This window comes from Chiloscyllium plagiosum, unplaced genomic scaffold (assembly GCF_037043375.1).
Source record: "Chiloscyllium plagiosum isolate Xiang-an unplaced genomic scaffold, Cpla_swu_hap1 HiC_scaffold_4, whole genome shotgun sequence".
Lineage (NCBI taxonomy): Eukaryota > Metazoa > Chordata > Chondrichthyes > Orectolobiformes > Hemiscylliidae > Chiloscyllium > Chiloscyllium plagiosum.
In genome coordinates this window covers 1,198,829-1,213,671 of record NW_028270142.1, presented here as the reverse complement: position 1 = coordinate 1,213,671, position 14,843 = coordinate 1,198,829, and the positions used below count along the sequence as shown (strand labels likewise).

Sequence of the window (14,843 nt, the reverse complement as noted above, 5' to 3'; positions counted from 1 at the left end):
AGACAACTGTAGCAGGACACTTCCAAGTAATTTATGTTGCTACGTGCTAACGGATTAATCAACAGCCTTAGACTTGTTTTTTACTCTGCCCCTTTTCTTGTGTAGGCAAAGCAACGTAAACATAATGGCCCCAATTTTGACGGTTTCTGTTCATCGGGAACGGGCTGCCAGCGCCCGATCCATCCGTCAGCATTTTCACTGGGGCCTTCGCAAAGGCAAGCCAGTGCCCACCTGTCTCAGGTAGGAGCCTCCTTGTTATGTGCTAATCTGCATCCCGGGATGTATGTATGATCCAGATGGAATTCTAATGCCAATGGGTGAAATGTGCATTGTACAAGCTTCATACCATGTTTATTTTTAAAACAAAGCTGAAAAATGTGTTGCTGGAAAAGCGCAGCAGGTCAGGCAGCATCCAAGGCACAGGAGAATCGACGTTTCGGGCATAAGCCCTTCTTCAGGAATCCTGAAGAAGGGCTTATGCCCGAAACGTCGCTTCTCCTGCTCTTTGGATGCTGCCTGACCTGCTGCGCTTTTCCAGCAACACATTTTTTAGCTCTGATCTCCAGCATCTGCAGTCCTCACTTTCTCCTATTTTTAAAACAAATAAATGTTGGAATATGGCATTGTTTTGGCAAGAACAAAGAACAATACAGCACAAGAACAGTCCCTTCGGCCCTTCAAGCATGCGCCAACACATTTTGCCCTTCCATATTAAAACTGTCTTCACTTACAGGATCTGTATCCCTCTGTTCTCTTCCTATTCCTGTATCCATCCAGGTGTTTCTTGAATGCTGCTGTTGTTTCTGCTTCCACCACCTCCATTGGCAGTGCGTTCCAGGCACTCAACATCCTTTGTGTGAAAAACTTGCCTCATACATCTCTTTTAAACTAGACCCCCCCCCCCCCCCCACAACCCCCCAACCCCATACCTTGAACCTGTATATCCACTATTAACTGACCCCTCCGCCCTGGGAATAAGCCTCATACTTCCCACTCTATTCATGCCATTCACAATCTTATAAACTTGTATCAAGTCGCCCTTCAGACTCCTGCATTCCAGTGAAAACAAACCCAGCAATGGTAGTAGTTATGGTCTATCCCTAACTCCTCTATGTAGCATTTGGTTACAACTGAGAGGCTTGCTAGTGTAAATCACAGAACACTTCAACATCAATGATGTGTTATGAAACTGGAATGACAAAGGGGCCAGACTAAGATTTCCTCAGGACGTTATGAATTCAGTGGGTTTTCATGATATTCTAAGGCTTCATGGTCACTTTAACTATGCCACCTTTTTGTTTCCATTTATAATATCCAGTTTCAAGCTCCTAATCTGACTGGCCAAGCCAATCTGTTCTGTCACATTGGTCATTTTCCAAATCAGCTCTCATATTGCCTCATGGATCTCTCCGAATTAAGAATTTCAGGGACTGCAGTGATTTTGTTTTAAATGCACACATCCTTAATTTTATTCTTATAACTGATATTAAAACATTCATTTTACATGAACTTACATAATATTAAGCAGCAGTAAAGGCTTTAATTTGAAAAAAAATCAATAAGGAACAATTTCCGCCATTAACTCACATGTCCGTCAGTCTGCTAAAACAATGTTGTTGTGTGCTGCATTTGACAGTCGCCGTTGTTCAGCTCCTCTAGTGACTATGTTACAATAAGCATTGGCTCATGTAATACCAACTCGTGCAGACCACAGTGATTCCTCTCTGAGTTGGTAGGAGACATGTGTGAATCCTCCAGAGCAGCTTTTGTGACACCCATTTATACTAGTGTAAGCATCAAGTTCAGCTGTGGGTACAAAATTATCCCCGATTACTCATTCCTTCTAAAGCTTAGTTCCCACGTTGAGTTGAGTGACAGATCAGTGCAAGTGACCCTGGGGAATGTAGAAGGACCATCAAACAGACTGGCAGCTCCATCTGAGTACATCAGTAAGTGGGTTGATCATCCATATTTAGGAATGGGGGAAACTGTGGAACAGTTTTTAATTGCTGGCTATCGGTTTTTCAGGTGAGAAATGACCATGCAGCATTTGAAAAATTTCCTCTACTCCTGTTGATAAAGTTTAGCTTCAGGTGGTGGGGAAGAGCAAAAAAGGGGAGAATCAGCCAAGGTTCCCACTCCAAATTGTTATCCACTTGATGCCACCTTGCTAATGTGCAGAGGTGTTTCAGGTGAGACGAGGATTGAACTTGGTGTGGTTCCAGTAAGACAAAATAGTCCAGCAACACTCGTCACCCAGAATTACACATGAAAATATTGGTAAGACACCAAAGGACAACAGTATCCATAGACTCATACCTCAATGGTTTTATGCGAAGAGAGAAGATTATAAAATAAAGATCCATTAGTGTTTAATGAATCAAACACAAAACATGGTTTTCGCTGAATGATGATTAGAGCATTGAAGACATATCTCCAAGACATTTCTAAAAGGTTTTGTAGCATGTAAGATAATTGTAAACACTTGTTATACTTTCAAAACTATCAGTCCTTTTAAGGTTTACAGTAACAATATTATCTCTCATTCATGCAGAAAGCAGCTTGGCAAACCATCAAATAGCCACTGAACTGAAGAGTCATTGTCAGTACTACATAGTTAACAGCATGTAAATACAGCCTTATACCGTAGTTGCATTAAACTCTAACTGTGTATTTCAGTAGCCCTGGGGATCACAGTCACCACTGCTCTGTGTCAAGTGGTGACAGCCAGGGCTAAATGGGAAGGTTTCAGAGACACCTGATTTCTTTTGCTGAAAGCTGGCTCATTTCCAGAGCTGCTTGCTAGCACCACATAGGTAGCAGCTGGTTAGGAACATTAACAAACCAAGCCTCAGGGCTACCAGCATTGGTTTCTCAGTCTGTCTACTGCTGTACAATGTGCAGTAGTCAAGAACAGCTAGTCAGAACAGATACAGTAATGTAGTAAGAGATAGAGCCAATACATAAGTGTTTTGATGTAGATTATATTGAAATGACAGCAATAATGATAGCCTTGTACAAAAGTGAAGAGTTTCTCAAACTGAAGTGAAAATTGTTGTTGTCAAGAATTAGGCCTTAGATCAAAATGATACTTACAAGATCGTGTCAGTTAAAATAATTCTCTGTAATTACCAGAAACACTCCCCAGTTCAAAGCACATGCTAGTGGCAAACTTAGTATTTTTCTAGTTTTGGTTTAGTTTCTTTATCAGAAAGCGGTACGGTTAGTAAGTTTGCAGATGACACCAAAATTGGAGGTGTAGTGGACAGCAAAGAGAGTTACCTCAGATTACAATGAGATCGTGATCAGATGGGCCAATGGGCTGAGGAGTGGCAGATGGAGTTTGATTTAGATAAATGCGACACACTGCATTTTGGGAAAGCAAATCAGAACAGGGCTTATACCTTACCACTTAATGGTAAGGTCCTGGGGAGTGTTGCTGAACAAAGAGACCTTGGAGTGCAGATTCATAGCTCCTTGAAAGTGGAGTCACAGGTAGATAGGAGAGTGAAGAAGACGTTTGGTATGCTTTCCTTTATTGGTCAGAGTATTGAGTACAGGAGTTGGGAGGTCATGTTGCGGCCGTACAGGACATTGGTTAGGCCACTGTTGGAAAATTGCATGCAATTTTTGTCTCCTTCCTGTTGGAAAGATGTTGTGAAACTTGCAAAGGTTCAGAAAAGATTTACAAGGATGTTGCCAGGGTTGGAGGATCTGAGCTACAGGGAGAGGCTGAACAGGCTGGGGCTGTTTTCCCTGGAGCGTCAGAGGCTGAGGGGTGACCTTATAGAGGTTTATAAAATTATGAGGGGCATGGTTAGGGTAAATAGACAAGTCTTTTCCCTGGGGTCGGGGAGTCCAGAACTAGAGGGCATAGGTTTAGGGTGAGAGGGGAAAGATATAAAAGGGACCTAAGGGGCTTTTTCATGCAGAGGGTGGTACGTGTATGGAATGAGATGCCAGAGGATGTGGTGGAGACTGGTACAATTGCAACATTTAAAAGGCATCTGGATGGGTATATGCATAGGTAGGGTTTAGAGGGATATGGGCCGGGTGCTGGCCAGGTTGGGATATCTGGCCAGCATTGACGAGTTGGACCAAAGGGTCTGTTTCCGTGCTGGGCATCTTTATGACTTTATATGAAAACTGAGATGACTATTAAAACTTTGTGGCAAATGAATGTTCTTTCCATTACGGTTTTAGTTGGTGAATTAATATTTTGGAAAAAGTATTGCTAAATACTATAGTTTAGTACAAAGACATGTTGTAAACATTTGAAGCACATGTCAATTACTCACACTTCAGTGAGAATCATAGCATTTGGCCGACGTTGTACCTGTTGCAAAATATTCCTGGAGGCCATGTGGAGTCAGTGAAACATCTGCTCGTGTTATGCAATATTAAACAATTATTCAAATTGCTGTAGTTAAAATTTTGACAACAAATCCGACTCTAAAAGCTTGATTTGCATAACTTTCACCAGATGCTGTGCAGATCTGAGAGTACTATATTATCCTCAACCTTTTGGACAAGCCCACACCATTTATCCCAGATCTTGCTGACAACAAAGTAGCAACTCAATAATGTTAATACCTGACCAGTTTGAACTTAGAAATTACATATAAATGAAATTTAAAATTGTTTTCTCACCAATATACATGACAACATTTATTTTATTTTAGATTTTACAGTTGTTATTTTAACCTGAATCCCATTTGAGTAATTTCAGGATATAGGATAAATACCTCTTGCAGAGCATGAATTCTTTTTAGCTGACATTTTTATTAGTTTGAATTTTATTTGTTCCACCGTAGGAACATCTATATGTAGTTTTCAAGAATATCATTTACAAAAAGGACTTAGAGGAACTCCAATTGATTTCATGATCCTGTTGTACAATGTTGCGAGCATTGCAGTGATTAGAACATCATGGAAGGTTTGAAAATTGACATTAATCTCATAGAATACAATTACACCTAACATTCTGTCAATTAACTCAAACTACTAACGTAAAGAAACTCATCCAATACCATCATTAAAAAAAGCAAAATGGAGATTCGGAAAATCTAAAACAAACATAAAATTACTGGAGCCAATCAGCTGGTCAGGTAGATGTTGTAAAGAAAACAGAGAAGTTGAAATGTTAAGTGTGGGCTCTTCAACCGAAGTTTCTATTTCAGGATGATTGATTTCACTTGTATAGCAGCTAGTTCAAGAGCCAAACAATCCTACAGGTGGAATCTTGCTGAGATGGTGCACACCTCTGGGGCCAGCTGCAAGGCCTGGCAAATATAAGAGTAATCAGGCATTGATGAGGTCACTGATGGGCCTTTAACTGGAAGGAAGGTCCCAGCAACAAACATTCCCCTGCTGGAACAGCCAGCCAATCAGAGGCTAGCAGCTTTCACAACTTGGCAGCACCATGGAGGGGACTGTGTTTGCTGCTGGAAGACCCTGTGTGATCACAGAGACCCAGGGAAAGCAAATTTGTGTGTATCCACAAGTAATGAGGGTGGGCCTGTAAGATTAGGGACAGCAGGGACAGGGGGACATAGAATCCACAGCAAGGGGTAGAGGTTGACTCTCAGCAGACAGCCAGGCCCAGTCTTTCAATCAAAGGACACCCCCAGAAAGCTGACAAGCTGTGTACATAGTCAAAGAGTGTGGTGCTGAAAAAGCACAGCTGGTCAAGCAGCATCCAAGGAGCAGGAGAATCAACATTTCAGGCAAGGGCCCTTCATCAGGAATGGTGATGAAGGATGCTGGTGATGGGCTTTTGCCTGAAACATCAATTCTCCTGCTCCTCGGATGCTGCCTGACCGACTGTGCTTTTCCAGCACCACTCTCTTCGACTTGGATCTCCAGCATCTGCAGTGTTCACTTACTCCAAGCTGTATACATGGTTTATCACAGTTATAGCATACCACATGGTACCAGGACCACTCACAAATCTTGCAATTTCTGCAGCAGAAAGCTGAGCTTCTTCAATGGTCCTGTCCTTGCCAATGGTGTGGGTCGAGAAGGATAACCACGGAACTTTCCCAGCCCCAGCTTTATTCTAGTCAAGGCACCAGGGTTTCTATACAGACTGCTTGGCCTAATTCCCAGCTCCCAACTTGTCAGCTCTGGGAGCAAGGAATTCCGGGTTATATGTGGAAATAGGAACAGAAGGAAAAATAAAGGACAATCTATGTACAGAACTTGAAAAGTTCAGCTGTGTTGTTAAGAAGCTATCATTGAGAATAGTTTGTAATGATTATGAATTGACTAAGTTGTGAGCAGTGGTTAGTGATTGAGCATGTTTCGTTTTCGCTGCACGATTGTCCACGATTCTGATCATAATGACCTCAGTATGAATTAAATTTAATCTTGAAAGTAACATTATAGAGATTGAGAGATTCACCATATTCAGTACAAAATAGTTTAATTTCCTGAAAAAGAGGGTTAGTTTAAAATTTAAGGATTTATTGCTTTATCAAAAATTTACCAGCTGGATCCAAATCTGTCAAAAATGGATCTAGAGAGCATAGAACATCAAACAGCACAGCACAGTGAAGGCCCTTCGGCCTTCAATGTTGTGCTGACTTTTCATCTTACTCTAAGGTCAAACTTATCTATATCTGTATACCCTTCATTGTACTATTGCCCATGTGCCTGTTCAAGAGTTGTTTAAATGTCCCTAATGTATCCGACTCTACCACCACTGCTGGCAGTGCATTCCACACACCCACGTACCTCTGACATCTCCCCTAAACCTTCCTCCAATCACCTTAAAATTACTGCCCCTCATGGTAGCCATTTCCACCCTGGGAAAAAGTTTTGGACTTTCCACTCTATCTATGCTTCTCAACATCTTGTACATCTCTAATAAATCACCTCTCATCTTTCCTTGCTCCAATGAGAACAGCCCTAACTCCCTCAACCTTTCTTCATAAGACACACCCTCCAATCCAGGCAGCATCCTTGAAGATCTTACCTACACCCTCTCTAAAGCTTCCACATCCTTCCTATAATGAGACAACCAGAACTGAACACGATATTCCAAGTGTGGTCTAACCAGGGCTTCATAGAGCTGCAGTATAATCTTGTGGCTCTTAAACTCAAGCCCCCTGCTAATAAAAACCAACACATCATATGTCTTCTTCACAACCCTATCAATTTCACAACCCTATCAACCTGTATTCTACGTTCAACTTCCACATTCCAAAATGAATCACTTCACATGTTTCCAGGTTGAATTCCATCTGCCACTTCTCAGCCCAGTTCTACATCCTGTCAATGTCCCGTTACAACCTATCCACAACTATCCACAACTCCACCAACCTTCGCATCATCGGCAAACTTACTAACGCACCCTTCCAATTCCTCGTCTAAGTCATTTATAAAAATCACAAAAAGCATAGGTCGCAGAATGGATGCCTGTGGAACACCACTCATCACTGAGCTCCAGGCTGAATATTTTCCATCTGCTACCACCTTCTGTCTTCTATGGGTCAGCTAATTCTGTATTCAGACACCCCCATTTCCCTGTATCCCAAACCTCCTTACTTTCTAAATGATCCTTCCATGAGGAACCTTATCAAACGCCTCGCTAAAATCCATATACACCACGTCCACTGCTCTAAGTTCATCAATGCGTTTTTTCACATCCTCAAAGAGTTCAATAAGGTTTGTGAAGCATGATCTGCCCCTCACAAAGCCATGCCGACTATCTCTAAACAAACTATGCTTTTCCAAATAATCATAAATCCTGTCTTTCAGAATCCTCTACAATAATTTGTCCAGCACTGACGTAAGACTATCTGGTCTGTAATTCCCAGGGGTTTCCCTATTCCCTTTCTTGAGCAAGGGAGTATCATTTGCCACCTTCCAATCATCTGGTACGACTCCAGTGGGGACGCAGAGGTCATCGCCAAAGTTGCAGCAATCACTTTCCTCACTTCTCAAAGAAACTTTGGAGTGGCACAGTTGCTCAGTGTATAGCACTGCTGCCACACAGCGCCAGGGACCTGGATTTGAATCCAGCCTCGGGCGACTGTCTGTGTGGAGTTTGCCATGTTTGCGTGGTTTCCTCAGGGCACTCCAGTTTCCTCTCACAATCCAAAGATGTTCAGGTTGGGTGAATTGGTGGTGCTAAATTGCCCATAGTGTTCAGGGATGTGTGGGTTGGGTGTATCAGTCAGAGGTAAATATAGACTAATAGATTAGGCAAATTAGTCTGGGTGGGTTACTCTTCGGAGGGTTGGTGTAAACTTGTTGGGCCTACTAGCCTGTTTCCACACTGCATTGATTCTACGATGGCCCAGTGGGCTTATCTCTCTGTAGGTTTTTCAAAATTTCCAGCATATCCTCCTTCTTAATGTTAACCTTTTTGAGCATATTGGCCTGTTTTATGCTGTCCTCACAAACAACAAGGTCTCGCTCACTGGTGAATACTGAAGCAAGGTATTCATTAAGGACCTCCCCTACCTCCTCCGACTCCAGGCACAAGTTTCCTCCCCTATCCCTGATTGGCCCCACCCTCACTCTGGTCATCCTTTTACTCCTCACCTAAGTGTAGAATGCTTGGGGTTTTCCTTAATCCTACCCAGCAAGACCTTTTTATGCCCCCCTCTAACTCTCCTAAGTCCATTCTTCAAGAGTTCATTGATGAATCAGTTGCATGGTCAGTGTGTGAATCAAGTTGGATGTTGCTTGATCTAGTAATTTCTTGCTTCATTTATAACTGAAACGATTCTTAGACTTAATTACATATAAATGCAATACTCTTTCTGAAAGGTGCATTTCAAATTAATCCAGATGATCTCAAATGGAAATCCATTGCTTATTATTGTTTTTAGATTTGGGATATCCTTTCAATACTCATGATTAAATATGAATAAAGTTTCACTTTTCACTGATCTACTGTTGTGGTGGCATTCAGGTTAAGTGGCGGAAACATGGAAACAAACCGCTTGCCATGTACAGAAGAAAGCTGAGTATTTGCTTCTGTTGGTAACTTTAATTGGAGTACTCCATCTGGGTGTGTTAACTGTAGTTTGTATGTTAATAATTCAAAGAGAAAATTTACAAAATGTTGAATGATGCTATACAATTGGCTGCCTAAGGAAGATTTTAAAACATTTAAATAATAGTGTTTTGTGCTCCTAAATAAACAGTGGATAATCACAAATCTGTTGTATTAGTATCAGTGTAGGCCTTGCATTTGAGTGCAGTATTTAATTGTTATGCTACTGTAATCAAGTGCATGAATCAAAGAATGGCCTGGCTCTCTATACTAGTTAGGTTTGTTAAATCTGATCTATTAAATGAGTACAGAAGTGGCGAATGTATGCACTCATGCCAACGCACACCCCACTATTACACCCAGAAGCTGCCATGGGCAGGAGCCATGCTCAGGTTAAATAAAATTTTAAGTTTCTATTACAGATTTCACTTCATAAAAATGCCAATCATTGCAAGTCCTTTAAGCATATTTTAACTTCCTTACAGAGGCATAGAGCTGTACAACACGGAAACAGACTCTTTAGTCCAAATCATCCATTCTGACCAGATATCCTACATTAATCTAGTTCCATTAGTCATCATTTGGCCTATATTCCTCTAAACCCTTCCTCGTCATATACCCTTCCAGATACCTTTTAAATATTGCAATTGTACCAGCCTCCACCACATCCTCTGGTAGCTCATTCCATACACGTACCACCCTCTGCGTGAAAAGTCGCCCCTTAGATCCCTTTTAAATCTTTCCCCTCTCACCTTAAACCTATGCCCTCTAGTTTTGGATTTTCCTACCCTGGGAAAAGACCTTGTTTATTTATCCTATCCATGCCCCTCATGATTTTATAAATTTCTATAAGGTCACTCCCAGGCTCTGACGCTCCAGGGAAAACAGATATTTGTATTAATAACCCAGATCAAAAGCAGTTAATCCCTTAATAACCTCTTGGAACTGTCAATCAATTTGGGAATGTATCACCTCACAGTGTGTGTATGATAAGCTGAGGGAGCAGTCAAGCAGCAATAAAAACAACTCTAATTATTTTAATAATATTATAATGACAGACCACAGGTTTCTATCAATAAACATCTATTGAAACTGCAAGAAATCATTTTTATTCAGCTCAGAGACTCAATAGGTTATTTTTGTTTCAAATCTCAAAGGTTAAGAGATTTTTAAAATATCTTGAGAGCTTGACAATTCCACAGGCTCTGACAGGTTTTTTTTGAGCACTTACATCTATTGTTATAAATTGTAATTCTCACCAAGCGAAACGCACCATGGATCTCCAGCCAACAAAAAAAAATGGGATTCGATGGGCCCAATGGCTGAATTCTGCTCCTATATCTCATGGTCTACAGTCTTTTTGAACCTAGCATTAGTTCAAATGGCCTTGCTGCATTCCAATTTCCTCCATGTGTGTATTCTGCCTCCTTTTCCTCCCAATGTAAATTGGATCTGTCAGAAATAGCAGTGAAACTTCTAGCAATCAGCTGTGTTTATTGCCAGTGCCACTGCTAGGTGGCGTAGTGACCATGCACTTACCAACATACAGCTTTGTAGTCCAACTCCTGGGTACAAACAAACAAACCATCCATCCATGCCTCACCTGCTACCTCACTATTGCAATTGTCCTGAGCTACGTGGTAAGCTGTGCAACCAGTGAGTATGTGGAGAAACCAACCAATGTGGACAGCCCAGGGTGGGAGAGGGAGGAGTGGCAAGCAGAAGGCTCTGTCATGATGGTGTGCATCACTGCCATCTACACTTGTGCAGGTATAGTAATCCTACATTAAACTGATCTGTGTAGTCAACCTGAGTCACAAATATAGGCAAATGGGGACTTTTACGTACTTCTTTAAATATTTTGATGATGATGACTCTGGAAACAGTAGGGCTTGAGTTCCATTGTGCTGCTCCAGTGAGATGTAACACAATGAAGTACTTTTCAAACTGCATCCCTACTGTAATGCAGGAAAGGGGGGTAATGATCCAGTGGTATTATCATATGGCTATTAATGTAGAAACTCAGCTAATGTCCTGGGGACCTGCTTCAGATCCCTTCATGGTAGATAGTGGAATTTAAATTCAACAAAAACATCTAAAAATTAGAAGCTGAAGGAGAGCACTATGGAGGACTCAAGCAGTAAAGCAATATGGGCAGAGCTCAGAAATAGGAAGGGTGCAGTAACAATGTTGAGATTGTTCTACAGGCCTCCCAACAGCGAGTGTGAGATAGAGGTACAAATATGTAGAGAGATCATCGAAAGATGCAGGAGCAGCAGGGTGGTGGTGCTGGGAGATTTTAATTTTCCCAACGTTGACTGAGATTCATTTAGTGTTAGAAGTCTAGATGGAGCAGAATTTGTAAAGAGCATCTAGCAGAGGGACAGCAGTTTGTAAATAGTTCAACTTGCGAAGGGGCCAAACTGGGCATGGTGTTGGGGAATGAGCCGGCCAGGTGGTTGATGTTTCAGTAGGGGATTACTTTGGCAATAGTGATCACAATTCCATACGTTTTAGGATACTCATGGACAAAGACGAGCGTGGTCCTAAAGGAAGAGTGCTAAATTGGGGGAAGACCAACTATACCAAAATTGGGCAGGGGCTGGGGAATGTAGATTGGGAGCAGCTGTTGAAGGTAAATCTCCATTTGTTATGTGGGAGGCTTTTAAAGAGAGGTTGATTAGAGTTCAGGACAGACATGTCCCTGTGAATAAGAGGGATAGAAATGGCAAGATATGGGGACCATGGATGACAGTTGAAATTGTGAGACTAGCTAAGAGGAGAAAGGAAGCATACATAAGGTCTAGGCGACTGAAGACAGACAAAGCTTTGGAAGAATAGCGGGAATATAGGACCAATGAAATGAGGAATTAAGAGGGTTAAAATGGGTCATGAAAATATCCTTTGCAAACAGGATTAAGGAAAGTCCCAAAGCCTTTTATTTGTACATAAGGAGCAAGAGGGTAATTAGATAAAGGATTGGCCCACTCAAAGACAAAAGATATGCGTGGAGTCAGAGAAAATAGGTGAGATTTTTAATGAATATTTTGTATCGGTATTTACCAAGGAGAGGGACATGATGGACGTTGAGGTTAGGGATCAATGTCTGATTATTCTAGGTCAAGTCGGCATAAGGAGGGAGGAAGTGTTGGGTATTCTAAAAGGCATTAAGGTGGACAAGTCCCCAGGTCCGGATGGGATCTATCCCAGGTTACTGAGGGAAGTGAGAGAGAAAATAGCTAGGGTCTTCATAAATACCTAAACAGCATCCTTGAACTTGGGTGAGTTCTTGGAGGACTGGAGAATTGCTAATGTTGTCCCCTTGTTTACAAAGGGTAGCAGGGATAATCCAGATAATTATAGACTGGTGAGCCTGATGTCAGTTGTAGGGAAGCTGTTGGAGAAGATACTGAGGAATAGAATCTATTCCCATTTGGAAGAAAATGGGCTTATCAGCGATAGGCAACATGGTTTTATGCAGGGAAGATCATGTCTTACCAACATATTAGAATTCTTTGAGGAAGTGACAAATTTGATTGATGAGTTGATTGATGATGTAGATGCCATATACATGGATAAACAGGCAGAAAACTAGCCACCAGGATACATGAACATCAACCAGCCACAAAACGACATGACCCTCTCTCATTAGCATCCTTACATACAGATGAGGGAGGACACCACATCGACTGGGACAACACATCCATCCTAGGACAAGCCAAACAGAGGCATGCATGAGAAGTCCTAGAAGCATGGCATTCCAACCTGAACTCTATCAACAAACACATTGGTTTGGACCCCATTTAACACCCCCTGAGAAAAACAACAGGAAATGCCATCACCATAGGAAATGACATCACCACAGGAAATGACACCACCAACCCAAAGAAACCCAAACATACAAATAGAAAGCAGGAAACATCAGCAGTGCTTCATCTGGAGGCTCACTGAAGCTGTTACCTAGTAAACGTCTGAAAATGAACCTTCCAGTTCAGCGAGCAAGCCTACATCCATGTGGAATAATCACACGTGCCCTCTGAACATCCAAATCCTTCATGTCTTCAAACATCTTCCTTTTAAACTGACCTCTGATCAAGATCTCTATCTTGACCCCTCCACTCTCATATTTACTTTATTTTCAGAAGTACTTCTATATTAACTGAGCTGGGTAAATATATATACAGTGTAGTTGTAGTATCTTTGGTAATTGTGGTCATTTAAAATAATGACTGTGATTGTGACTTTATGATCTTAAAAGTGATTTGTTGTCGTTCATTAGCTGTTATATAGAAGTTGAGATTTGGATTTTATTTTGCCAAAATTATGGTGGAATATTCCCAACCCCGGAATGGGCTCATGGTGACAAAGTTGGGAAAATCAGTGAGATATCCAACTAGGAGTTTGATGACATCAAGAACAAAATGTCCAGCTTTCCAATAGTGTTAAATAGTCAGTGACCTGATTGCATACATTAGCATACAGTAACATCTAATTATTAGTTAATCTCATCTCGTTAATGTGTAGTTTTCCATCCTACCATCCCCGGATAGAAACTACGCACCAAGAATTCCCAACATGGGAATCAGTTCGGGTACCTGGTAACTCCAGCTCACTGCTTACTCCTCTGGACATCGAACTTCAACGTTACTCATCAATATCTCAAGGCACACTCAACAGACAATGATTACACGTAGACCTATGCATTTGAAATATCTCAGCCTCATCATAGCTCATCTCTAACTCACTGACAATGTGGTCCTGTACTATAGTGTGCACCAGCTCCTCTCATTGCAGTGCTCCTGTAAAGACACTTAGCACCCATCGTAAGGTTTGACCACATGCATTTCAGGACTCCCTGCTCACTCTTTGTGCTCTTTCACTTTGTACCTATTTTAATGTTCACAGCATTCCTGCTTTAGCACACCTTATCTTTAAAGGCTCACAGTAGTTCTGTTTTGTCTTACTGCTTAGTGTAGACACAAACCAGGCACCACGTCATCAGTCAAGTTGGTTGATGGCACCATGTTGTGTCAATCTCACACCTGCACCAGGTACCAGCCACGTACGCACTAAACATGCTGCATGTGCTTCAAGCAAATAGCCATATGTCAAAGTCTACGAGGAGTAGTCTTCAATCAAGTCATGGGAAATATCATGCAGTCAGGTGGTTCCCAGAACAGTAAGTCAAGAGCAGCTGCCTATATCAGTCCAAGGGCTTGTTTCATCCCTGGGTGCTGGTATCCTACAGGTCCCTATAGAGCAATGTGAATCTCATAAAAATAAGGTGTTTATACCTCTTACAACAGCAAATGATGTCACTCCATGTAAGATCTGTAGCTGACAGGTAATGAATGACCAGGTTATTCATGTTTATGGTATTGGAGAAAGAGTAAACATTGACTTGTGCATCATAATGAACAACTTTGGAATTCCTTAATTGCTGACACATTACAGGAAGAATATTTTGACAGACATTTAGATGTGAATATAGGAAGGTTGATCAGTAAGTTTGTGGATGATATATAAATTAATGGGGTGCCAAATAATGAGGAGGATAGCCTCAGATTACAGGAGCATACAGACAGAGTGATTATTCCTGTCCATCATCATTCCCACCTAAGCGCTCCACACTTCCCACTGACCTATCACAATTACCTCCTACCTTTCCTCACCTATCACCATTCCATCTATCTTTCCCCGAACGCCACCCTGACTCCCCCTATGTATTTCTCAGCCTCCTTCCCCTTCCCCAGTCCTGATGAAGGGTTATCCCTAAAAGGTCAACTCCCTTGCTCCTCAGATGCTGCCTGACCTGCTGTGCTTTTTCCAGCACCAC

The 14,843-nt window shown here is 41.7% G+C and overlaps 1 protein-coding gene across 4 annotated transcripts in view; it reads left to right on the top strand.

The window, feature by feature from the left end:
* tox (thymocyte selection-associated high mobility group box) overlaps positions 1 to 14,843 on the top strand; it is a 640,302-nt gene that overhangs the window by 571,476 nt on the left and 53,983 nt on the right. For all 4 annotated transcript variants that reach the window (XM_087985898.1, XM_087985897.1, XM_087985896.1 and 1 more), the window contains one exon: positions 106 to 240. In XM_087985898.1, the coding sequence (XP_087842024.1) occupies positions 106 to 240 (135 nt within the window). The remainder of the gene's footprint in view (positions 1 to 105; positions 241 to 14,843) is intronic.